This window comes from Epargyreus clarus, unplaced genomic scaffold (genome assembly GCF_041222505.1).
Source record: "Epargyreus clarus isolate Ecla_fem2 unplaced genomic scaffold, WU_Ecla_fem_2.2 ptg000005l, whole genome shotgun sequence".
In the NCBI taxonomy this organism is placed as follows: Eukaryota; Metazoa; Arthropoda; class Insecta; order Lepidoptera; family Hesperiidae; genus Epargyreus; species Epargyreus clarus.
In genome coordinates this window covers 3805143-3833013 of record NW_027332213.1, presented here as the reverse complement: position 1 = coordinate 3833013, position 27871 = coordinate 3805143, and the positions used below count along the sequence as shown (strand labels likewise).

At 40.4% G+C, this 27871-nt stretch overlaps 2 protein-coding genes across 3 annotated transcripts in view; one reads left to right on the top strand and one right to left on the bottom strand.

The window, feature by feature from the left end:
* LOC140757957 (C3 and PZP-like alpha-2-macroglobulin domain-containing protein 8) overlaps positions 1-27871 on the top strand; it is a 237607-nt gene that overhangs the window by 20617 nt on the left and 189119 nt on the right. The window contains exon 2 of one of the 2 annotated variants that reach the window (XM_073093877.1): positions 6850-6908. The exons of the other annotated variant lie outside the window; for it this stretch is intronic. The gene's annotated coding sequence lies outside the window, so the exon portion shown is untranslated. The remainder of the gene's footprint in view (positions 1-6849; positions 6909-27871) is intronic. 2 annotated transcript variants of the gene reach the window in all.
* LOC140757831 (uncharacterized) lies at positions 18349-24979 on the bottom strand. Its single transcript, XM_073093701.1, has 3 exons — positions 23132-24979; positions 20778-22817; positions 18349-18429 (listed from the first exon to the last, which is right to left on the bottom strand). The coding sequence occupies exons 1-3, from the start codon at positions 24977-24979 to the stop codon at positions 18349-18351; spliced, it is 3969 nt and encodes a 1322-aa protein (XP_072949802.1).

Below are 27871 nucleotides of genomic sequence, written 5' to 3'. Positions count from 1 at the left end.
CCTGCTATTTTAATACAAATATAAAAAGAAATTAAGTAAATATTAAAACTAGTTCAGGTAAATTCTAACTCCGTCGCAGCCAAGTAAAATTAAATAAAGCGAATAAATCACATGTTTCTCTTAAACATTTGCATAATTTGACAGCATTAAGTTTATTTCTTCGCGGATTTGAATTCGTCTGCCCTTTGTCTTGCTTTGTGGTTCAGTTTTATTCACTTTATTAGCGCAGTCTAGACGAGATTTATAGTTTGTTCATGCGCAAAGCTCGCGTATACCATAATTTTATGTACTTTCTAAAGTACACTGGTTGTTAATTTAATTTTGTTGTTGTAAATTAAATACTGTTACGATTTTGCGAAGCGCTTGCAGGCGTTGTATTCTTCATCATCAATCCATTAATGTCCCACTGCTGGATACGGGTCTCCTCTCAGAATGAGAAGGATTAGGCCATAGCCTACAGCGCTGGCCAAGTGCGTATTGGTAGACTTCACATACCTTTGAGATATTTTTTTTTATAAATCTCTCAGGTATGCAGGTTTTCTAATGATGTTTTTCTACACCGTTTTAGCAAGTGATAATTAATTTCTAATACTCGCATAATTGCGAAAAATCAGCGTGCCTCTCATTTGAACATGGGGCCCCTCGATCGAGAGGCCGAGTTTCTTAACCACGAGGTTATCACTGCTTTTATAGGCGTTATATTAAATAGTTGTATGATTTGTAAATATATTATGCAAAGAGCTAGTATTCATATACATATGGTACATATACCTACATATGATCAAATGATAAAATAATCAACTAGAGTTAATTAGACTGTTTTACAAATGAGAAAAATCTCTGTATTACTTTACCAAATTAGAACATACTCGTAGCAGTGCTTGACACTGCTGTTATAAGGGCCAAAAATGATGTCGGTGGTGCCTTGATTAAAAAGTTCCACCTTTAAATAAATGAAAGGATATCCTTATTTTCACCAAAAAATATTTCATCAAAGTAAGGATTAAGTGGCGGAGCATTCATGGTATACGATATAAATTAAGGGTTGGCACATGCAAATTTACTTACATACGATAATTTTGGACAGGGAAAACAAATATGTATAATTGAAGTAAGAAATTATTTGACTAAAGTTTAGTACATGAATCTCACAGAAAAAAAGTTCAAACATGTCGTTAAACAAACGCTATGTAAAAAAGCGTACTATAAACTAAGTGATTATGTGACTGGCAAACCGGTGTGGTCTGAAGTAGTTCCAGCTCCACATGTACTATTAGGATAAGTTTAACATTGCAAAAAACATATATTTTTTAAAAGATGTGTGTTATGGAGTTTCTTTCGCCCTTTCTTCTCCATAACAAAACACCTTGTGTAGTGGTGGTAGTTTTACTAACATTCAAAAAGTGCTCTGTAAAGAACCTATTTTGAATTAAGAAAAATGATTTGATTTGATTTGATTATATCCGGTATTAATAATTTAATTTGAGAAACTTTGTTCGTATTAACGTTAAAATATTCAAATAATATTTACAGTATCGAATAAAGCACGCGAAATTAAATTATTTTTATTCAAACTAGACCAATAAATTAATCAACTAGGTTTTCTAGTTAAAAAGTTAAAATCATCTTGATAAGTATCAAAACCTGTAGAGTTGAGGTGTTGCTGTAGCCAGGTTCATAATCATGGTTGCTTAATAATTTGGAAGGTGGTAGTATCCTTTGTGGTTCGACTCCGGTGGCACGACCGCCACACCTATTTCTACCTTATACTCGTAACAGCACTGTTAAGCGCTGCTGTGTTCTGGTTTGAAGGGCATGGTAAGGGAGACATATTTTTCTGAGGCGTTCGAGCTTATCCCTCAGGGGTGGCAGCCCATCTGTGGCCGACCTCAATAAGGAATATCTTATCCTATCTGGGGTTGATTACAGATGTCCATGGGCGGCAGTAGCCATTTACCATCAGATGAACAGCATGCTCGTCTGCTATTCCTATATTTTATAAAAAATACCTTATAAAAAGATCTTAAAGAATTTTTTGACAGCCCTACGTGTACTGATTGATATTAACATACTCATGTATGTATATTATAGGAACTTAATCGCCGTTACATTTATAATTTAATTTCGGTACCGCGTTACTTGAAATAACGTATTGGGAATAATTTTGTGAATGCCAATTTTGTCAATAAAGTATGAGTGAAATATGGGTAGCTATGTTTAAATCTTTTTAACTTGAATTATTCAGCTACTATTGACGCGTTAGTGTTCATCTGATTTTGACATTTTATGATGTTCATTTAATAATGATTAGGTGTATCCGTATTTTTGACATTTTAATCTGTTCATCTACTAATGAAGCTGACTGTACATGTATTACCACGGCTGGTGAAGATCGATCTAAAAAATTAAACAACGTTGGGCGCGGCAAATTATTGGTGGGTGCTTCGGTCATTGATCACAGTCACAGATCATTCATATATCACTCTCACATATTAAAATGTTCTATTATAACATACAAAAAGAAAAAAAAAACAGCCAAAAATGCCTTTCTTGAAACCACAGCAAGCCACTTGAATTTTATTTGTTTGTGTAGATAACGTGATTATGACATCACAGGATACGCACACAAGCGGAAATCTCCCCAATCCCGGCACTTGGTGACTTATCGTTTTATCAAAACGTAATTTATTTTTTATTTACACAGTAGATAGAGCAATCAATCAGAGTCTTAACGTAGGAAAGAAATGTCAATAGAGAAAGAATTTGGCCCTTCTCGGAAATTGAAATGTGTGTTACTTGACAGTATTGGGATCCTGTTTCCGGATTTGAGACGATCCCGGAACTTCGTTCAAATTTACATGGCATTCTTTAAATTCTTGTTCATATTAGACGAAAAATTAAAGATCTCTATTAGTTTCGTCTAATCTCAAATTTAAAGGTATTCGAAATCTCAAATAATTACTTAATTCTTTGTTAATTGACTACAGATACATTATTTTTGCTATAGGTTTCTAAAGAGTGTGTGCTGCTGGTAATGGACTTAGAATGTGATGGATTAGGCCATAGTACACCGCGGTGGTCAAGTATATTAGGTAGAGTTCACATACCTTCCTTTACTTTTTTTAAAAATCTCTTAGGTATACAGGATCATTTAATTATAGACATAACATACATAACTTAGAAAATCAGAGACCCTAGAAAAACGCCTAGCGGTCATACTGAATGCCTCCCGACAACGTCAGACGTTGCTTAATTTCGTAGAGCTATTATAAATATACGAATCATATTATTAATATATTTTATATTCATGTTTAACACAATCACGGCATTAATTAAAGGGACCTATTCATAAATCGTTTCTTTTAGTCCGACTTTATTTCGTCTTTATTTCCTTTATAAAATTAGGAAATCGGAAAACATAATTCTGAATAGGCAATTCGCTCGTAATGATCTCATAAAGGAACCTTGATTGGAGATGTTTCTGCTTCTTTTCAAAGTTATTATAATAAAAGGTATGTAGGTTAGGCTTTTTTATTTCTATCGACGAGGGGAACCTTCACAAGGTACATCATGTTATATGAGGTTTTACCCTCTGAAACTCTTCTCGATGACCTTCCTCAGCGCCACGTGGAGAACTCCGGTATTTCCAACGGAACACGACTGTGTTACTCCGAGCGCTGTGGCTCTATAGGGCTCTGCTCAAATGAGCATTTACACTCATCACGCCTTTGGATGTTTGCGACGATATGTGGCTATAAAATCCGTCCGTTCCATAGTCGGTAGCTGGATGGTATCAGCTCCCACTTTTCCCGTCTGCAACCTTAGGAGTCTCCTTTTAGTGCCCTTATATAGCAAGCAGGGAATATCGTAGTTCTATTTTCGTCCCGAGACCTTAGCGAAAGCGTAGATAAGACCTATTGACATTTGTTTTTTTATTGACGAATGGGAAACCTTCAAAAGGTACCCAACGCCATGGGAGTGACGCTGGTTTATGTGTGACTTTTACCGCACTAAAACCCCCCCGGTGGCCGTCCTCGGCGTTTGGTGGAGAACTCCGGGACGGAACACAACCGGAGTCCTCCTAACGCGATGCCCTTCTATCGGGCTCTTCCCTGGGGGGAGCATTTTATGCTCCTCTCATATCTCCTGGTGATTACAGCGATATGCGACCACACAAACCGCTATCCTTCCCGGGGTCGCTTGCTGGACGGATTGAGCCCCTAATCTTGCCGCCCGCAACCCCGGAAGCCCTTTTAGTCGCCTTTTACGACAGGCAGGGGATACCGTAGTCCTATTCTGGTCCCGGTACTACAGTGACAAAGACCTATTGACTTATAAGTTGCGAAGATACGACTTTAGTTGATAAAATACTCGTATATGTATTTAGTAAGCGTTTTGAAAGTATAAAAGTAAAATAAAACTGGACCAAACTGAATCCAACGACCATGCACTGGATGGTTTTGGTTACTGCACACTGATATATGGTATCGATCCCAAACATTGATAATTGAAACAGGTTTGGAGCTCTGTTTGATGTCGGCCACAGATGCGGCGCTACCCCTGAGGGCTATGTTAGAACGCCTCTTGTATCTTCACGATACCGCACTTTCGAGCACATAAGCGCCTAGTACTGTGTAAAACAAAGCTACAATAAATCGTCTTTAACCTAAATTTATTATACGAAACTTGTTGTCGTCATCAACCCATGATTATCACACTTCTGCTGAAGAGTCTCCTCTCAGAGTGAGAAGAAAAGTGTAGAGTGATAGTCTTTGAAAACTTTTTGAAGACCTCTCTTGCGCGTTGATTTCTAATGAACTTTGCCGTCAACGAAAATATATGTACAAATAATACCGGAATATACAAAACAAATAGAAAAAATCTATATAGGTTTTTATATACATTAATATGTTATTATTTTTATTAGAATGTAGTACTATACTGGTTTCGAGCTACTATACACCTTTCGAGTACATATGTAATAGAAAACGTAGATTTAACCCAGTACTTATCGGTCTAAATATTCAGTTACAGTTCGGTCGCAATTTATTCACTCATTCGACAGAACCCGGTCATTCGTATTAGCATAACTAAGGGCTCGATACAAAAATTCTCATCCAATTCTTGTGGGTCTGTGTAAGTTACAAGATATAACGTTTTATATACTTAGGAGACATACTTTTCCGAGGCGTTCCAGCTTAATCCTCACAGGTAGCGCATCTGTGGCCGACCTCAGGTAGGAATATCTAATCCTCTGGGGTTGATAGATGTCCGTGGACGGTAGCAGCCACTCACAGTCAGGTGGACTGCATACTCGTCTGCTACTCCTATATTATGAAAAAAAAATAAGAGAAATTCTATATTATAAACAAGTAAAACAGTCACTGATTGAATTTAATAAGTTCTAAATTCAATCATTGTTTCTGAAAATCGCGGTAATACTTCTGTTGTATTGTGTATATAATTATTACATTAGGAACATGTCCTGTAACTAGCGTTACAAATGTTAAAATGAAATATCGAAATGACTGACGACAGATGCTTATTGGTATTTTCCAAAGCACTACCAACCAAAACAAACCAAATATATGAACCAAACCAACCATAGTTCCTATATAGCAACCTATATATTCCTATTAGCGATTTAAACGCCTAACGCTTTCGCTTGTACCTTACCCCAGAACCTTGTGGCTTCTTCGCCCCCCGGCATCGAACGAAAGATTTATAGAGGTCACCATCTATTCTTTACGCGGGGGCGCAGTAAGCTGATCGGTCGCGTATTTATTCACGACGGGGGGTAAATGGGTCACCTATTCACATTTACTTTTCCCTTTTTTGGACCGCTGACCTCACATCACTTATGTTTTTATGGACTGCTTGCGACGTTGTTTCAGTAGCAATTTCTATTCAGGCTGACGCAGTTCCCATGCTATTGTTGCACGATGGGTTAGCTTCGGCAGTCTCTGGTTTGACTTCGTTATTTTCTGGATTGACTTTTCGTTGTCATGTTTTTTTGGAGTATGATAGAAGTGGAGATACTGTTCAAGTGAGGATAATTATGTGGTTAATGGTTTATGGACATCTGTAATTAACTCTAAGGACGATTGTAAGCCTGTTCCTAACTGATGTCGGTCGCAGACGCGTTGCTATTCTAGATATTAAATTGGCATACGTAATGCATACTGTTGTATGGATATTAAATAATACCAGGTTACAAAACTTACAATTCATACTTTTTATTGTCATATTGTCAAGTTAATCACCCGGTTTTATTATCAAAAACTAAAAATGTGTTAATAGTAACTTTCTTATTTTTCAAATTTTGAAATTAGTACACATACACAGAATACGGGCTCGAACACAAAACTGCGATGCGACGCGATGCGAATTCGCAACGCAGAAAATTGCGATGCGAATTGCTGCGATGCGATATCGTGCGGCGTAGCGTCTTTCAGGGTGACCAACAACAACAACCACTGTGCGATGCGAATCAATTCGCAAGTTCTTGCGATGCGTCGAGGGAGCTCGCAGATTTTTGCGATGCGACGTCGCATCGCAGTTTTGTGTACGAACCCTACAGCCACGCTAAAAATAAAATTTAAAACTGTATATAAGTAAAGTCGTAATCGCTCGAAATTTGAAAATATACCAAAATGCTGTTTGAATGTAATTAAAACATAAAAATATTTAAGGAAACATTATATCATTATTATTCGAGGTTTTAAATGAAAATAGAGCCATAAAACTAATCAAGATTACTTTTGCGCGTGTTTTACAATCCTTATCATAATTAATGCTATGTTATGCAAGTAATAAAACGACTTTATTTAACCAAAATGTTTTTTTCAGGTAATCTCGCGTGTTACAAGAAATATTTGTGTTCGTTCTACACCGGCGAACATTTAAAGGTAACGCTCTACATTTCTGTGAAAGGACAAGCTTTCAACTGCTGGGGGCCTACCACCATCTTTTAAAAAGCCATCATAGTTCAGGAAAGTTTTATCTCAATATTGCATCAACATTATTTTGTTTCGTATCACGAGCTCCTATAAACAGTATTGTTTTATTTCTGCCGATTGAAGTAAAAGAACGAGTAATTTGTCTATTCTATTAGAGGAAACTAGTGTCATTTTTTCGCACTCCGGTCTTGATTGTGTTCCGTCATATACAGTTGAACAAACTTAAACCCTTATTCATTGTTCGCTTATTCATTGTATAAAACCAACTGAAATCGTCATATTTTGCTTAAAAAGTTAAATTGTTTAAAAAAAATGAATAATTTCGAAATTGCTTACTTTGCTTACTTTCGAACAAACCTGCTTATTGTAATATTATAAAAACAATATTACTTTAACGAGGTCGTGGTACGATATTTCAATGTATGATTACAATAATATTGTTTTAAGAAATGGTAGTAACCCCCCGTTTAAACTTAGGGAATGATTCAAAATTCCTTTCTTAGTGCTCGTCTACGTTTAAAGAAGTCCTTTGCTAAGTTTTATGCTTCTAGACACTCCAGTCGAATTTCTCTGTCCATGCTTCTTTATTGAAGTGAAGACTTATTTAAGCGTTGAGCACTTTTTGGGGAAGAAACATAGTGGAGCTCGCGTCATCGTCACCGAACTCTTTATGATTAAGTTTAAATTGGTAATTAACATTTCTTAACAAATCAGAAATCATTTAAAAATAATATTCTGATAAGTTGATGATGCAATTCACAAGTAACTTAGTTTTAACTTCTATCGGAAGTCTTCAACGACTGCCCCGTTTTTTTATCACATATTTTAACAGGAGTATCGTTGTTTATTCTTCTATATACAGTACAGTAACAGATTGAAGAATTAATAACCTATCTAGTGCTCATATACCCGAACATTGGTACTACGCGGTACAGTAGAATATCTACAACGTTCTTAAATATAGGAATACTGATCTGAGACAGCAATGTACTTACTTATGACCAATCAGTTAGATATTTCTTTAAAGCAGTCGTTGCTTAAAAGTAGGAGTAGTTTAAGTGGTTTTGCTTTTAATTTTAAAATGTCTTTGTGCATTGTGGTTTAAAATAAAGTTCAAATGACAATACTAACGTCTTCCAAATTTATACACGCTAGGATCTTTTCACACTAGGATTCTACTTTATAAAACTACCGCCCATGGGTCTACCCTCAAATGGTAAGATTACCATCACGTGACCGCTGAATCACCCCCTTATATAACTACAGACCACTTAATTCTCACTTCACGATATTTATGGTAATGTAAACACGTGAATACAAAGGAGCAATGTATTGTAGAATTGCTTATGTAGGAACACTACACAAATACCAAGTTTCATACTCCATTAGAATTCGCGCGAGTTTGTAATAATGTGCTTGTAACACAATAACGTTGAACAATAGTTAAAGGAAACTTCGTTTGTATGAAATAATACGTATACGTAATACACACGTGTGTATGTGTGTATGTATAACAACATACGTAGTAAGTAAATGTAGCTTATAATTGTTTTAACGTAGTTGTAAGGCATATTCTACAATAATGGATTACGTATTTCAATTTCTCGTCTAGATAGTCTGAAATAGTATTAAATGCACGTCGAATGTATAGTGAAGTGAATAAGACGTTTTGATTAGTTGTATGGAGTAAAAATTGACATGATTTTCATACAAAAACTGTCACCCCGCTTAACAACTCGTCCATCTCGAATGAGTGATGTCAAATTACATACAATTCGGAAGGACTCATTACCAATTAGTACGTCAGTATCATCAACCTGATGATGCTCCGTTTTGGAGCGAAACACGTGTTGGTGGTGGTATGTATGGTGGTATATATTTTTATTTTTTGCATCTGCATGCATCCTTTGAGAGAGGGAGGGTGGTACATACTGCATGGTTTAAAATATATACCATCATACATATTTGTATCGGATTGTTGCGAAGTAGTTTTAATCTTAACTTAATACTATCAACCTGTCATCCCGGAGTTATCCTGGTTGATACGATTCCTTCCCATGTTTGGCATAGCTACAATAAACTTGAATTTTTCAGTCAAAATTTGTTTATTTATTTATTTAACAAAATCCACAGCTACTAAAATGATATATATATATAATACTTTCAATGTTAATCTAATTAGCCAATTATGGATTTACATTTTACGGACTAGAACATTCAATTGCACTGCACAACCAACAAAGCATTTAAATTTGAGCCTTTTGGCCATTGTGGTGGACTATACTGGCACAGTAGCTGACAGATGATAATAAATATTTTAACAGCAGGTAGTAATATGAACTTTAGTCTAATGGTGTGAACTTCGGTCTCAAGCTGAGTGCTATCGGTTCAAATCCCATATACACGAAGAATACAATACAAACATAATACAAAAATATTTTTACAAACAAAATAACAACAGTTCAACGTCTACGCGAACTTAATGTACCGTTCTATTGCCTTCAGTGTATTGCCCGATAGGTTTAACTGGTATTACCATGATAGCTTGAATCAATACGGGATTAGCGCGATCAGTATAATCAATAAGTCAATAAAGCGTATTGGCTGTGTATAGTACTTTGTCAGTTTTGTTTATATACGCCTGTTATTAATACTTAATCTATCCAAATTTGACTTAACATTTTTTTTATATAATATAAGAGTAGCAGACGAGCATGCAGTCCATCTGATGGTGGGATCTGATGGTAAGTGGCTACTGCCGCCCATGGACATCTGTAATCAACCCCAGATAGGATAAGATATTCCTACCTGAGGTCGGCCACTCGAAAAAGTCTGTCTCCCTTGCCACACCCTTCAAACCGGAACATAGCAGCACCTAGCACCGCTGTTATTAGGTAGAAATAGGTGTGGCGGTGATGCCGCCGGAGTCGAACCACAAAGGGTTCTACCATCTTCAAACATAAACATACTGTGAAATTTGACAATGTCTAGTGTAAAGAAATTTTCAAGTGGATTATTGATATGCAAAATATTGCATATATTGAATAATATGTAATAATATTTAGTAAGATGTAGAATTATTTTTACAGAATTTAAATAACATGTTCTTATGATACTGTGATTGTTTTGTAAAAGAGTGTTATTTCAGTTATTGTTATACTTTTTTATGAAACTTGTAATATTGTACCTTATTATATCAGATAATATCACTCTATTTTCCCGAAATTACTTTTATCTCTAAGTAACGTGAATAAATATTTGGAAACGAAGTCGAATTGTATTATATAAGCATATTGTATACTGTATAAATAAGTAATAAGTTTGCTTACGTCAGCTTCTTTGAAATAAACACCTACATTACAAAAAAACAGTACTATTTTTTTGTGCGTGGGTAGAAGCACATTATCACAAAAAGGGGACATCCCACGTGAATTAGGTTACGTGGTCACACTGCTTTCAGCTGAGCCTGGTACAGTATTATTCGTGCCAAATGCATATACAAGCGGGAATTTTTATAGTCTTCTTTCCACTCAAAAAGAGTGCCGGGTTATGGAAGTTGTTTGAATTTATTATTTAACAAGCGGCATGAAAATGTATTGTGCGGTCTTATTTGAGTGAAAATATGCGGCGGGAATTATGCATTTGGAGTTAAGCTTGCCTTTTTTATGCATCACTGGTTGTTCGCGGTAGTTGCACTGATGAGCCAGTGGTATAAATAGTAGAGATATATCTAGTATGTAGCATTGATATATTTTTCGAATTATTTTTATTTCCCACTTCCTTAGGAGACGTAAAGGATGACGCTACAGGACTAAATGCCTAAGAGTTAATGCTACAACTATTCAGTTTTCGAATAGTTGTACTAACTTCAGCAGCACCACCACCACATCTATTTCACCCTAACATCAACAGAGTTAAGTGCAGCTGCACTTTAGTTAGAAGGGTATATTAAGGAAGAGACATTTATACCTACGAGGTGTTATTTAGATAGGATGATGACTATTTGGGTTTAACTATAATGGTCCATTAGAGACAGTTACCAGCAGATGGATGGTGCTCGATCTTTACTTTTACCAGAATGGCGATTAAAGCCTAATACTAGGACAGTAGCGTTGGATGACGACTTATAGTCAGATTAAGTCTTATCTTGGTGAATTTAGTTTTCGAGATGAATAAATTAATAATGAAAATTTTCATTAAAATCGTTTTAATTAAAACTAATTCATGAATCATTTAAATGATCAGGAACTGTTTAAATTTGAAATGGAACACATCATGCAGTTACGGATAAATACAAATAAAGAAGATAAAGACTGCGAAAGGGAAAGAAACTGATGTTTTAGTATTCGACAAGTAGTGAGTACATACAAAAAGCGAGTGTCGCAAAACTAGCGCAAATACATGAGGGGTGACGTAATCCTGTTCTTCCGGCTGTGTTTGGTAAATACGTAGTGTTTGTGTTACCTATTGGGGTTGACTTAATTCGACTTACGTGCGTGCTGCAAAAATGTTTGCTTCTGTTTACTTCTTTTTGCATAAAAAGATAAAGGAGACTTTGATTTCATATTCGAAAACATAGTAAGGATAAGCTATAAAATATAAGCTATAATAAATAGTTATGAAGTGGTATTACACAATGGGTAATCTTTTACCTATGTGTTTAGGCAATTACTTAGAAAGTTTATGTTTATTATGGGGTGTGTGTCAATTCGCATTGGTTTATGGATATTCCAGCTGTTTAACCCTTTAAGTGGGTGTAAAACAAAAGTAAAAAGATAAAATAAACATGATGTAAAATATAATATAAACATATATTTTTAATGAACAAGGTACATAAGACAAAATAGTTGAAGTGTTAATTTTTTTGCGAAGCAGGAATACATGAAGGATGACAGGTAATCCTATACTTTCGCTTATATGTTTGGTAAATATATCGAATGTTTATGTTTCCTATTGGGAACGAGTTAATTCGTCTTACGTCGTTCGTGCTATGTAATCGGTTTGCTATTCCGGAGGGTAATGTTTTTACGAACGTATTATATGCAGGTATATAATTAAGTATTTAGATTTGTCTAAATATTGTGGATTTGTCTAAATGGGAGTGACATACGCTTATTTTAAAGAATTGCTTTTAGAACTCTTTACTGACGCATAATGTTATCTATATCTAATTTTCTAATGCTATGGTATTGCTTACCAGATTGTGCTATAGTTATTGGCAAACAAAGGTTTTAATCACTACAAATTACACAATCCTTTGTATCATTACGTATGCATTGTGTATTAGTGACGGGAGGATTGTCTGCCTGAGGCAGGCATTTGAAGCTCGCTTGATGCACTTATGTATCCTGTTGAGTCCTGTAACCTTACTATGAGTTTTTGCGTTTTTACAAAAATGACTGTTTTTGTATTTGTTTACGCATTTGCCCATACATTTTCAATCAGCGTCCTCAGCGGACTGTATCAAAACTGTACCCTTACCATGAGTTTTTACGTTTTGACAAATATGACTGTTTTGGTATTTTTTACGTATTTGCCCATACTAATTCCAATCAGCGCCCCTAGCGGATTGTATCAGAACTGTAACGTAACATTAAGTGTCTAAATTGACAAAATGGCGCTTTATGTTTTGTCTCTCTTTTTTGCGACAAAAAAACTTGAGCTCTTACTTATTGTTACGTTTTCTCAGTCTACTGAAGCAAACGGAACGGAATAATGGATTGAGTAAACGTAACGTAAAATTGTGGGATGTTTTGAAAACTTATGGTAAGGGTACTGATTGGAAATGTATTGGAAATACGTAAACAAATACAAAAACAGTCATTTTTGCAAACTGCAAACTGCCGAGTGTAGATAGGTAGCTATAGATTTTTTTTATAAATGCATTTGTTATGACGTGAGGGTTAATGTGGGTGAGGATCACGGTATTTTGTAACTCTATTAGTTTAATGCTAAGTTTTGATTTTTGATTTTATGTTGTTTATCTTTGAGAGTCGGGTTGATTTAAGCGCCGTAGGAATGCTAATTGATATGGTCCCTATAATTCAAATCTTTCCGATAAGTCTACTTTATATCGCTTGCCATAATCGCGGGACATACAAAAGTAAAAGCAAAATTCTGATATTCCTGCTTGAATTACTCGTGAATAATGAAGAAGCCGAGCCTGTGTAATAAGGCTCACAGTATTCTTATGTTAGTATATAGTTCACTTGATGTTATGGCAACTCAGTAATAATTAAATTGTTTGTAAAATGTATTGTAAAACAACAATACCCATGTTATACTAATTGGTTCGTGTTTTTAATAAATGAATAAAAAGAGTTAAAAATGAAAATATTTGTTGGGGTTTAAATGGTGCACAGAATCCAACCGTATCACTATTTATGTTTCCTTAGATGGATGCATACTGCATACGTATCCCCTGTGAAATAGCATAAGGGTAAATTACTCCTCCTGCCTAGGGCAACTTTCGAGGTATGTGTTTCAAAACAAACGAGTAAAGATTAACGAATGAAGAATTAACTCATCAAGATTTGGTTTCAGAGATTTATGCATGTATGCATGTAAACATTAAAAAAATATATAATTGTGTAATAGAAATTGATTTCAGCTTAAGCTAAAGCTTTATCTAAAAATCTTAAAAAAAATTCATCATCTTAAACCCATTACCGTTCCACTGCTGAGCACGGGTCTTCTCTCATAATGAGAAGCATTAGGTCATGGTCCACCGCGCTGGCCAAGTGCTTATTGGTAGACATCACATACCTTTGAGATTTTTTTTTATAAATATCTCAGGTATGCAGGTTTCCTCACGATGTTTTCCTTCACCGTTTAAGCAAGTGATAATTAATTTCTAATACGCACATAATTTCGAAAAATCAGAGGTGTGTGCCTGGGATTTGAACCTCGGATTTCCCGATCGAGAGGCAAAGTTTCTTAACCACTAGGCTACCACTGCTTTAAATATATAAATAGAAAAAATATACATACATAAAAATCTAAAACCTCTTTTCACTTCAACTGGAACGGTACCACTGCCTAACAAATTTCTGCATTATAATTACCACAGACCCGTATTGTAGGTCTGAGATAACTTGTCCCTGTAGTCCCGGGACTAGAATAGGGCTACGGTATCCCCTGCCTGTCGTAAGAGGCGACTAAAAGGGGGCTTCCGGGGTTGCGGGCGGCAAGATTGGGAGGTCGAGCCGTCCAGCAAGCAACTCCGGGAAGGACGGCGGTATGTGTGGTCGCATACCGTCGTAAACACCAGACGGTGTGGTGAGTCCTGAAGCTCACCTAGGAGGAGCCCGAAGGGGCAACGCGTTCAGAGGACTCCGGTTGCGTTCCGTAGGAGATCCCGGAGTCCTCTTGGCAACGCTGAGGACGGCCACCGGGGGGGTTTTAGTGCGGTAAGAATCCCACATAACCCCGTGTCGCTCCTACGACACTGGGTACCTTTTGAAGGTTTCCCCCTTGTAAACAAAAAAAAAAAAAAAAAAAGGTCTGAGATAACTACAGTATTAAGGCGTCACTATTCTGTTTTAATTTGTGAGTGTAGACAGAGATAGTTACATAAGGCATTCCAACTTTTTCCTCGAATACAGCGACTGTTCTAATTGAAGTATTTTACTTGTATTCATGAAAGCATAGATCCCCATTAACATACTATATATAGAACTATATGAAATCTTACTTTATAGAGAATTTAATTTAATTTACATTTTATAAATTGCGAGATAATCGCTACTCGCTTTCCCTATGACGGTGAAACAAAGTGGTAACCTTTGTTAAGCCCATGCCTTTAATAAAATAATTCGCGCGTTAAAGCAAAAGTCGGGGTGAGATATATGTACGGATAACCAGGTGACGGTGGAACAAGAGGGGAGTTTAAATGAAGGTATTTAACGTAGGCACTGTATGTGATGGTTTGTTGAGAAATAAAGTCGTGAATATACTGTTAGAATTTGTCTATACTTTTTCTATGTCTGTGGTTGCATATTATATAAGTACTTAGAATCAATGTGACTTGAAGTTAATGATGTCGCGTGCTAAAAATTTTTTACGTTTCAGATAATTTCAAACCGAATGGCAAAAAAAAAATTTTTTTATGTGCCCTTTCAGCATAAATCCCTATTAACCCTTAGCTATAGGCCCTTTTACCTTTAAGCACGCGATGTATTTTTACTTACTACTACTATGGAGTCATGGAAGGATCAAAGGCGAGAATTTTGTCAGGAGCAGAATAATTCCCCTTTTTAAAAATAAATTTCATATAATAATGGATGGTTTTCGTAAAAAGTAGCTTATAATCTTCCTTAGGGCTTAACTTTCTCGATATTAAATTTAATCAAAATAATTTTCAGCAATCTCGTGTTGGAAACTTAATAATATGACAGGTTTACTATTGCATTAGTACTTTGATGTGAATCTTATATATAAAATTCTCGTGTCTCAATGTTAGTTACCGTACTCCTCAGAAACGGCTTTGTTGAATTTCACCAAATTTTATATGCATATTCAGTAGGTCTGAGAATCGGCTACTATCTATTTTTCATACCCCAAAGTGATAAGGGTTGTTCACCCTTAATATTTTTTTATTTATTTACATGGCAACACAACGTTTGCCGGGTCAGCTAGTAATAGCATAACATTACAATTATACAGAATTTTGCCTAAGGAACTATCAAATTTTAAGCTAGATTTAATCGATTCGAAACTTCCTACGAAAACTGCGCTCCAGAAACGGTGACCTCCATCAAATATGCATTATAGTTTGATGAGGGTATGAATAATTTGTGAACTAGGAGTTTAAGACTTAATGGACACCTGAAACTTGGACGGTGCACGGGAATTGTGGCCCACATCCAACTTATAACAAGGGAGCTGGGGACTCTAGAAATGTGCAATTCATGTTTGCATTAAACGTACTTTTAGGGTAGATATTAAGATGTTAGGGAGAATAGTAGTATATATACGAGTAGGATACCTTATTTTTCATATCATGGTAGTTAGCTTGTGGTATACGTGATTTTTAAGTGATCGACACTTTCATGGACAGTTGTCAATTTGTGCATCTTTTTGTGCATAGTAAAGTTATAATATGTCATTTTTCTAGCAAATAATTTGTTAATTCTTAATGTCTCGATATAGTATCCCCGTCTTACCACGTCGTTTATAGGACAATACATATTTTTATCACGGTAATAAAATAGAAAAAATAATCGTCGAATTACGAACAGATCTACAGTAATTCCGTAGAATTTTAATATCAACAGGCCACAGATTTATTGATAGTACCCATCTCGTGATTTCTGTAAGTCCCACTAATACTTGTTTTATCAGCGACGGGATAAGTAAAGATTTCCACGAAATGGTTTTCACTTAATACTCTTATTTTTACCGTGAGAAGTTAAAGGCCACTAGGCGATTAACGCCTTAGTAACGCCTTCAAAGCTTTATTGGTGTTAACAGTTTTTTTTTTATGATATAAGAGATCTTGATCTTGATGATATGTGGTTCAACTCCGGCGGCACCACCGCCACACCTATTTCTGACTCATAACAGCAGCGTTAAATGCTGCTGCATGAATGTTGTCTTTAACTTCAGATAAGATAAGATACCTATCAGAAGTCGGATTTCTATGTAGATGCGCCGCTACTTCTAAGGACTCAGCAAAAGTATCTGCTTTGCTGCACCCTTGAAATAACAGACTTTCGTACAGACAAACCAACAAGCAGCCAAATAACAGGCAAAGGAGTGGCACTGGTGCCACCGGTGTCAAATAATAGAGGTTCTACTGCCTTGCAAATATGACTTGGTAATTTACCTTTTATGGTTCTGCAGACAAATTTAGTCTTTAACAATACTATAGAAGTTATCCAGTGAACACAATTCGTGAAGTTTACTTCAACATTTAGTAGGTTTGCAACTCGTATTTTAATTGGCTAGCTTGTTAGTATTGTATGGAAGTTGGATTTGTCTTGCACTGGTATATATTATGGTACCTCCAACGAAATAATTAGGTACGGTGACACGTTAATTTATAATTAGCATATGAAGCTATCTAACAAAATAAATAACTGCAGTAACAGTTACTGAAAGATTTTCCTTTGTTGTGAATAGCACGGATTCAGAACAGAAATCTAAATTCCATTTTTTATATTTGCAAATGGTCTCAAAGCTATTTTTACGGATTTTTTACGCAAAAGGAATTGTCACTGCATTGTCTAAATTTTAACTCAGAAATATTGAGGGTTTACAAAAGCTGAAAACCGCAAACGAAATGTTGAAAAGTATGCAAACTGCTTTGTTTTGGTTTTTTGTAGGAATTTTAATGTAGCTAGAAGGTAATTAGGTAATCCACTACAATCTCATTAGGGAGGAGATGATGGCTGAAAATCAGCGATGTACAAGATAACAATCTTTGTCAGCAAAAGTTAAAGACGTTCCTACACTCACAGCCCCACAACAGGATTCGTTGTTTCGTATGTGCTATGTACACATACATAGATGAATACACAAACACCCAGACAGAAATGAAAATTCACCATTAGATATCGGTTTGGCTGGGGATTGAACCCGAGACGCGGTCATCATTACTATTTAAAAAGTGATTGAATGTATAAAATATCAGTATAAATAGCAGGATAACGTCAAGAAAACGTGTCTCTAATAAATAGACATTAATATTAAACAACAATGTTATAGTATTACAAGAAAAGAGAAAATGTAAAGAATTTATACAATACGTTGTCAAAGAAATTAAATGAAAAAGACATTAGAGCGAGTGCACGTCGGTATGTGTTAGACATTTAATTAAACTGGCCCGGATTGTGTCGCGGTGCGCCACTTTCCATTTCTGGAGTAATATGTTGCCGGGAGTAATTCTGTCTTAATGGCAAAGCAATGAAATCAAAATAGTGACAAAATCTCCGAAGATTCCAAATGAGTATTCTATGTTACAGACTTTATATCATCGCTTCTTTTCTATTGCGAACTATTTGGTAGTGTGGTATTGATAACCAGGTAACCTCATTTCATGGTTTTCGTAAACTAGTGATAGTGGTTAACTCGCTTACCGAAAACATAATATAGGTATTACGTACTAATAACTAATAAATATTAGCATACCGATAAGGTCTGTCTGAAAATGTGTGTGGTTTAAACTATATTATAATTAATAATGCAATAAATAATTTCGGTTTGTAACACTCTCTCATGTTTTGAAGTTTGAAATGTTTCATGATATAAATTCAAAAGAGTAGAAAAATATTTTGTAACAGTTAATGTAAATAAAATTAAAGAAATAACAAGATAACTCAGTATTTATATTCAAAAGAAAAAATAAACAAGACGTTGGAGTGAGTGCGCGTCAGTACGTATTAGACATTTAATTAAACTGGCCCGGGATTGCACTGAGTCCGTTCTTCAATAAAAGCCTTGTAAATCCACTTCCCATTGCTGATGTAGTCTGTCGGAAGCATAATGCTTTATCAATAAAGTATTATACAATGAATAAGAATACCTGACTATGATTTTTAAATGTGTATTTTTAGTTTATACCTTTTTAATATTATTAAATTCCTTGACCACGCAAAAAAAGATGATTTTAGACATGATTATTATAGATTAACCTAATAAAACCAACTAAAATAAGGGAATAAAGTCTTTAATGTTGCGGAAAAATGTGGCTTTAATGTTTTAAGTATATTAAAAACATAGTAAGTTATATCATATAAAATTATGTATATACCAAATTTTACTTAACGTTGCAAGATTTCAAAAACAAGCACTTAGTCTTAATTTATTTTTGAAATCTAAAAATATGCCAAAGGCTATAATTAAATTATTACCCTAAGTAATATATAGATAATAGGTATGTAAATTATAATCCACAATTAAAACAAATGAGCCAAATCGCTGCCTAGTGGAAGTGTACACAGGACTAGCAGCATTAGGTACCTCGCTGAATTGAGTTATTTAATTTCACACAGGTGTCCGAATTATTATCAAAATGAACAGGAAATTAGAGAGTGTATGACGCTTTGTATTACGACATTTAATTAAACTGGCCCGCGGTGCCGCGGTCTACTATACAATAGACGGGAAACCAGTCATCCCTATTTCCTATTGTTAAAAGCATTGTACTGTGTTGTATTCTATTATCGCTATTGAAATTCTGATAATCGATAGTTGTTTGGCCAAAATAAAATTTTATACTGAACCTTTTTGTACCGTAACTTTAAAAGCGAGATTGAATGGATTGCACTCTCAGGTTAGAACCTGGTTATAAGCGAACGGTGATTGTTACAAAGTCAGCCCTAAAAATATTCTTTAGGGTAACAATCACCGTAACAAGTAACAACCCTTTTTTTTTTTTTTTTTTTTTTTTTTTGTTTACGAGGGGGAAACCTTCAAAAGGTACCCGGCGCCGTGGGAGGGACGCAGGGTTATGTGGGATTTTTACCGCACTAAAACCCCCCCGGTGGCCGTCCTCGGCGCTGCGTTGAGGGCTCCGGGATCTCCAAAGGAACGCAACCGGAGTCCTCTTAGCGCGTTGCCCCGTCGGGCTCTGCCCAGGTGAGCTTGACGCTCGCCACACCGTCTGGTGCGTACGACGGTATGCGACCACACATACCGCCGCCCTTCCCGGGGTCGCTTACCGGGCGGTTCGAGCTACCCACTCTTGCCGCCCGCAACCCCGGAAGCCCCCTTTTAGTCGCCTCTTACGACAGGCAGGGGATACCGTAGCCCTATTCTGGTCCCGAAACTACAGGGACACAGCGCCTGGGGCCTTTACGTACGCCCGCGGCGACTCCTCCTCCGAGCGGGTTCAGCACGCTCCCTTGCTCGTTCGGCGTCTTCCTTCGCGGACATGACTGCATCGCAGAAGGTGATCATGCCGTCCCAGGCTTCGCTACGCTGAACCATCGCCCCGACGATGGCCGACGGAGAGAGATCCGGTCCCACTTTTTCGACGAGGATCCGCCGCTGCGACTCCCACGCTGGGCAGTACTGCAGCGTGTGCTGTGCGGAATCCTCGTCGTGCCCGCAATGATAGCACTGGGCCGTCTCCTCCCTCTGTATCCTGTTCAGATACTCACCGAAACAGCCATGTCCGGTGAGTATCTGAGTAAGGCGGTAGGTCACTCTACCCCTGCTCTTCAGCCAGGCCCGAAAGTTCGGTAGGATAGCGTCAACCACCCTTTGGCGTATGCTCCTAGGCTCCTGAAGCCGTTCGCGCCAGCACCTCAGAGCGCGCCATCTGGCTCTCCTCCGAAGCGCTCCGATCGTCTCTTCGTCGAAGGGTTCCGTCCTCTGACGGAGGACGCGGATCTTATGGAAGACCCGTGCGTCCATATCCGCCAGAATGTCCAGGGGCGGACACCGCCCCAGGACTGTCGCCGCCTCATACGATATGGTACGATACCCCCGGGCGACTCTGATTGCGATCGTACGTTGCGCGGAGTTCAGTTTCCGCGCACGGCGTCGGCTGGCAGACAATTTGTCCGACCATACCGGCGCACCGTAGAGCGCAATCGAGCGTATCACACCCGCGTAGAGGCGGCGGACTTCTTCCCTTGGTCCCCCGAGATTCGGCAGCAGTCTATGCATAGCACCCGCTACCTTATGGATTCGGGGGACGAGACGGTCGAAGTGCTCGTCAAAGCACCAGCGGCTGTCCAGTATTAGGCCAAGGTACTTCATGTACCTGCCTATCCGGACATCCGTTTCCCCGACGCGCACTGAGGTCTCAGCTGGCTCGACTCTCGGCCTGCGGCCGTGGAACCATATCGCCTCGGTTTTCTGGGACGCTACCTGTAGGCCCAACCCGCGGATCTTCGCTATGACGCGTGCCACTCCGAGTTCCGCTAGCCGAGCCGTTCTCGAAAACGACACCCCCTCAGCGAGAACGAGGGTGTCATCGGCATAGCAGACGATGCTTACTCCTGGTGGGAGCATCGTTCTCAGCACTGCGTCGTACGCGATATTCCACAGTAGTGGGCCCAGTACCGAACCCTGCGGTACCCCGCGCATGACGTTCCTCCCGTGAACGCTCCCATAGCGACCTGGGAAGCGGATACGCCTGTCCGACAAGTAGGCCTTTAAAACCTCCCTTAAATATGAAGGTACTTGGTGGACGGACAGGCCCTCCATAATCGCTCTCCAGGGTAGAGAGTTGAAAGCGTTGACTATGTCTAGGCTTAACGCCAAGACTACTCTACCCTGGGATATGGCCTGCTCTGAGAGCGTTCGGACTCGAAGGATGGCGTCCACCGTCGAACGTCGCTGCCGGAAGCCGAACTGGTTTTCGGAGAGGTCCGGGCCGTGGCACGCTAAGTGCTGACTAATTCGAGTGGAAATGATCCTCTCGAATAGTTTGCCCACCTCATCCAACAGACAGATGGGTCTGTACGCTGATGGGGAGTCCCGAGGCTTGCCCCACTTGTGCAACAGCACCAGCCGCGCCTGCCTCCATACCGATGGAAACCGTCCATAACGGAAGCAGGCGGTGTACAAGTTTTGCAGCCTCCCCCCCAGTACTGTCAGCGCCAAGACCCAAGCCTGACCTGGGATTCCGTCCGGCCCCGGAGCAGTGTTTCGCCTCGCCATGCGCCTGATTGCTCCGTCGAGCTCGCAACTGGTGACCGTCAGGTCGTCCGACCATTCAGGGAGATCCGGCGTCGCGGCGGGAGAACCCGTTTCGTCAGTGGTTCCTGGAAACAAGCTGTCCACCACTGTGTCCACGAAAAGCGGGTCGAGAGTTTCCGTGAGCGGAGGCACCCATGGACGTAGCTTGCCGAGAACCATCCTATACGGGCGTCCCCATGGGTCCCGGTCTAGCCCCTCCACGAGTGCGCTCCAGTTCCGGGCCTTGCTTTCGGCGATTGCGCCCTGAAGCAGTGTTGTTGCGGCCCGGTACTCCACGTACTTCTCCTCCCTTTCCGCGGCGCTGGATGACCGGCGTCGTCGAGCCCGAGTGTACTGACGTCTGGCGCGCAGGCAGGCTGCACGCAGCCGTGCGATGTACTCCGTCCACCAGTACACAGGGCGCCTCCAGCCAGGTCTGACACGCGGCATCGCGGAATCGCAGATGGCCGCCATGTCATCCCTGATCCGGATCGCCTCCCGTTCGGGATCGAGCCGGTCATCCACCTCGGCGGTGCATGACCAGTCCACGACATGAGCAGCAGCGACGAGCAGGTCTCGGTTGAGCCGCTTCATTGCCCATCGACGCGGCTGGTCGTTTGTACGGCGGACATCCGCAGCCGGAAGCCGTAACACTACGTCCACCAATATGTGGCGATGGTCAGACAACGTGACTAGGTCGTCGGCCACCCTCCAGCCCGTGACCAAGCGCTCGGCAGAAAGAGTCGCCCACGAAAGGTCTACGACCGACTCTCCCTGCCACCGCACGCACGTGCTGACCGAGCCACGATTCAGCAGACGTAGGTCGAGCCCAGCTGCCCATTCGAGCGTTGCCCTTCCCTTGACACTGTCTCGTCTGTTTCCCCAAACCCTCGAGTGGGCGTTAAAATCGCCCATCACGAATACCGGTCGGGGAAGACAGGACCGAACACAGTATGCCACACGGTCCAGGAACGTCTCGAATGCCGCCAAGGTGCAATTCGGGGAGACATAGCACCCTAACACCGCCAAGGGACCCCACTCCACTGCGACTATACCCCGCTCGGAGTGAAGTCTGGAGCACGGGGGATCTCCCTCTCCGCCCGCCCAGTACACGGCTACGGACTGCGCATCGTCTCCTACCCACCGCGGATGCTCCGGAACTCTATAGGGCTCCGCCACCACAGCCAAAGAAACCGAACAGTCTACGAGGCATTGATGGAGCAAATCCTGCGCCCCGCGACAGTGGTTTAGGTTCCCCTGGAGTATTTTAAGTGACGGAGACCTATCCATTAGGAGTCCATCGCTTCCGCTGGCGGACAATGGGACGAAGCGCTGGGATGCGCAGGCCCATCTGTCCGTGCCGAGCTAGCAGTCTTGGCCGCTGTCTCGTCTCCTCCGTTGCCTCTATTCCTCTTTTTCGGAGGCTTGCACCTTTTGCTACCCAAGCGGTGGTCAGATGGACAACCAAGGTCTGCGCATAGGGCGCATTTCGGAGACTGTGCTCCGCATTGACTCGCCCTATGGCCGGGTTCGCCACATACGTAGCACAGTGCGCTCCTATCCCTGGTGCTGGTGCACTGGTGCCGGGCATGCCCCATTTCGAGGCAACGGAAGCATTGAAGCGACCTAGCCGGTAGTATCTCCACTCTGGCAGATACCCACCCGACAAGAATTCGCTTTGCAGCGGCCAGCTTGCGGATGGCTGTGAGAGGACAGCGCACCCATGCCGTCCCCAAGGCTGAAGGCCTCCGCCGAATCTCCCCGACTTTTACGTCGGCGGTGACGCACCCGCAAGCCACGGCGATGGCGTCGGCAACGTCTTCCTGGGTGACGGAATCGTCTAAATCCATCACCCTGGCCTCCCCCTGTTTTGTGGGTCTCGTCACCTTTACTCCCATCCCCGCGACAACCGCTTGCAGCTTCCCTGCGAGTGCGTCGGCCTTCTCGGCACTGTCTTCGCCAGCCACCTCAAGCAGCAAGCCGCCGTTGAGGGCTCTCTTCTGGCGCAGCTCAGGGATACCCAGATCAGGCAGTTTAATTTGCCCCTTCGCGGTCTTCATGACCTCCGCGTAGGTGACGTTTGACCCTTCGGGCACCGTCACGGTGACTGCTGCCGACTTCGGCACTCGCGGAAGCCTCCGCTTGACAGCCTTCCTCTTACCGGCCCGACCCTTTTTCGGTGCCTGAGCCACCGGTGCCGGTGCAGCATTGGCGGCAGGTCGCCGCTGGGTGGCACTTTTTTCTCGCCCGCGACTCGGAGACTGCTTCCGGGCTGGCTCTACTCGGGTCGGGGGCGGAGGCCGTTCCTTCGCCCTAGATTTGCGCCCTACTACAGTCGCCCACGTCCCTGCTTGTGCGACTGACGTTGACGTTACTGGAGGGCGCATCGGCGCTTTGGACCCTGGAGGACGCGCAGGCGTAACGGGCGCTACCTTCTGCCCTAATGAAGGCCGAATCGCTCTGCCGGGGAAGAGCTCGTCCCTAAAAGACGCCAGTTTTTGGTCTATTATGGACCCGATTCGGTCCATCAGAGCGTCTTCCCCATTAGCGGGCCTCCTCGGTTCAGATCGAGGTGGCTCGGGTCTATTTGAAGCACTCTTACGGCGTAACTGGTCTAGTTCCGCCGTAAGTGCCTTAACCTTCCCATTCAGTCCGGCGAGTTGGGAGCGCAGCGTGGCGTTCTCCCGCTCAAGGTGTGCAGTGGTTGCCCTCTGCACTACTTCCGTAGCTGCCGCCTGGACGTGGCGCACAGCCAAACGTAAGGTGCGCACCATATCTCCCTTTAGGTTGCGGGATTTATCCGCAACCTTTTCGATCACTTCTAGGTTCTCGATAATGCGAGAACCTAGGTCCCCCGTAGGCTCGTTAGTCATTTCCCTTCCCAGTTCCTCGGCACTAGGGAGGGATGCCCTCGATCTGGTCGTGGCCGCAGGAGCCACAGGAACCAGGAAGTCATCGTCTCTACCTGTCTGGGCTTTGACGGTCTTCTTCTTTGGCCGTTCTCCGTCACTGCTATTGGCCGGTAGTGCTCGCTTGCGGGCACCAGCCGACGTGGCTCTGGACTGTGTGGACATCGCCGACATTAAAGAGCAGTCCGAGAGCTCTTCCGCGTCCGTCGAAGCAGCTGACGTAGGCGCTCTGCCTCGTGTATTCCGCGTCTTCCTCGTTACCGCTTTTGAAGCGGGCATCTTTTCCGTCTCGTTAAGCAATTCAGAGTCCGTTGAGTACGTGCTTGGGTCGTGTTTACGAAGGTCGGCGGATTGCCGACCTACGAGGCAGTTGTTGCCCCCTCCAGAGTACGTGGGGCAGCCCTCCGCCGTAGCAGAGGGGTGGGATTCTCCCTTTCGGGTACCCACCTGGAGACCGTTTTCACAACGTGCCTTTTCCATGTTTTGCTTGTTATTAAGGGGTGAGCTCCCCTGGGCCGCTCTTAGTCTGGTCCTTCACCCGTCGCCTTCCGGTATGAGTAACTCTGCCGTATAGCCTCGGGGATCATTAGGACACACAAGCCCCCCCACCACGACAAGGTGGCAGCCCGTTCGGGGGGGAACAAGTAACAACCCTAAGGACCAAATTCTAATGTTTCATGGTTATATTTCATCATAATACTCTTTAGACAAGAAGATAATAGCAAGGCTGTTATAGAGCAAATAAACTTGTGAGACGACGTTAAAATCTTCATATACAAGCATTGTATATGAATATTGCAGCGTTGTATATAAGTTTATTGCTTTTCGAAGGTTTTCTTTGTTATACATGGTGTATATTTAATATCATGTTAACGACATGTCAAATTCGTATTCCCATAACGCTTTCAACGCTCATAGCCTCTTACTAGTTTTTTTTCTGTGTCATCGTTAACATGGACACACACACAAAGTTGAATACCCAGACCCAGAACAGAAATCTAAATTCCTCATTTAGATTTTTGAGTTGCCAGGGATCGAACCCGGAACCCGTCTTTATGCATTAAATATAATTTGTATAATGAGTTTTTCCTTAAAACAATTCCTTTGCAAATATTTTCTTTGTGGCCAATGAACACAAACAAATTCAAACAATGGGAGATTGAAACGGCTGCAAAGAGAAAGCAAATAATATCACAGACAAAAAGTAATAAAAGAACTTTAGTTTTCAAAGGCCCTTCTCACAAAGTTATTGGCAACCGAGGCAAACGGACAAATCTATTGGAAAAAATCCCTACTTGTATGGACTAACCCAAATTCTGCTACGAGATCTGAAAGACACGCGCATTTGATAAGAAATAGCGATTTGAATTATTTTAAACTCATATTTTTGTGATGTTTATTACTTTGATTTCCTTTTCTATCGCTTCAAATCTAAATCTTATTTTATTTCTTCCTATAAAGCAAATATGTCATAATTATGATATTTCGTCTTACTTGCACACAAGAGATTGATGCGAAAAAAATCTCGTTACGATTTTTAGCGGCACATTGTGCGAACGGTGCTAAAAATTACTACGACAAAAGTTATTACTACATTCATACATAAAGGATATATTTTAGATTGCGAGTAAATTTAAATCGCGCCCTCCTGCCACTTGAGCACGAAATCAACACGTATTGGCACGCGGTACAAATCCCAAGCGAATAAACTTTAGGCGCGATATGATGCATAGATCACAATTTATAGATCCGTAGTTATTATTATGAGCATAGTCTTTTAAAACAACATTCTTTATCTCACATCAGTTTCGGCAATAAAGAAAATAACATCGCGTATCGTGAGTACTTATCCTTTATTACATATTAAAACTTGAGTATTGTAGCGGCTACAAATTTCATATATTTGTATATACTTTGCTTTTGGGTCTATTTCTGTTAGCTATTATAAAAGTAAACTTAATTTGTAATTATTTTAGAAACATTAGCGTCAATATTATGAATTATACCACTCGCGACATCCTGTAACTTGGGCGCGAGATCAACGTATTGTTCGGCATGCAGTACAAATCCCAAGCGACTAGACATCACATTGTGTTGGAGACGCGATCTGCGTCATCCTGATCACACGCCGGAAACGATTACCAAGCGCATGAGACAACTGACATTAGAGATGCATTTTGAACACTCAGTAAAATAAAACTTTGGTAATAGTATCAATGGTTTTATGACTCTATATTATTTTACTATTACTCTTAGTATTATTTTATGATTCGACAATTTTTAAATCAAATCTGTTTAACACAATATATTACATTTGTTTATGATAATAACATCTATATGTGGCTGGCCGCCATATTTTAAAGTATGTTGTAAAGCAAATATATTTTTGTGTGTCCATACGCATTTGTGGTCGTAACCTGATAGGACATTTTTATTTAGAATCATTCTTTAGACTACCCTAGATAGACGCTAGTAACAAGATACCTAAATATTATAAAAACATAAAACAAGACTGCTTGAAAATATAGCCAAAATCACCCCTACAATTCAGAGGAATCCAACGACATGTCATATGTTAAAATTCGTCACGCTGTTTGGTCTGCAGCGCGTGCGAAGGAATCATACATACAAACATACATACGCTCGAAAAAGATTCTCCTTCGCAGTTGGATAAAAATGACAGTTTCATAGTAATATGCTACTTTTATTAATAAAGAACAAAGACAAAGCACATTCAATTGTGCATGCAAGACATCGGGCAGAGCGTACCGCTATTCCACTGGAAACGATAGCTGAGTGCACGGTTCAACTAGAACACTTCCAGTTTTATTTTCTCCTATTCAACTGTTTCCATTTGAGTCTGATACAATAAAATATAAAAATAAGTTTTGCATTCATTCCTGCATTTGACACGAAGTTGTATTTCTTTAGCGTGGAAACATAAAAATAACTAATTACGTACTTTACACTTACTAGCAGATACACAAATGTTGATATTTCTGTTCGTACACAATTAAGAAACAATCATGTACTCAATTCACATCAGTACGAAGAGTGATTAACTCTGTACAGATTAAATAAACGTGTAATAAATGTGTAAATAACAGTGTAAATAAACGTTACAGATAATAATTCGGTGGATTGTTCGCCATTTCATTTAATTGCAAATAAAATATACGTGATAAAGAATTGTTTGTTCTTTTATTCATTGTGTATTTATATCACGTGACGTTACACTCCATCGCGTTACGCTACATCACATCACGTTACGTTACGTTATGTCATGTTACTAAACGGAACACTTTATACGTAACGAAAAATGTTGTATAAATAAACATATAAATATGACTGCCAAGACCATTCCTTTCTAAA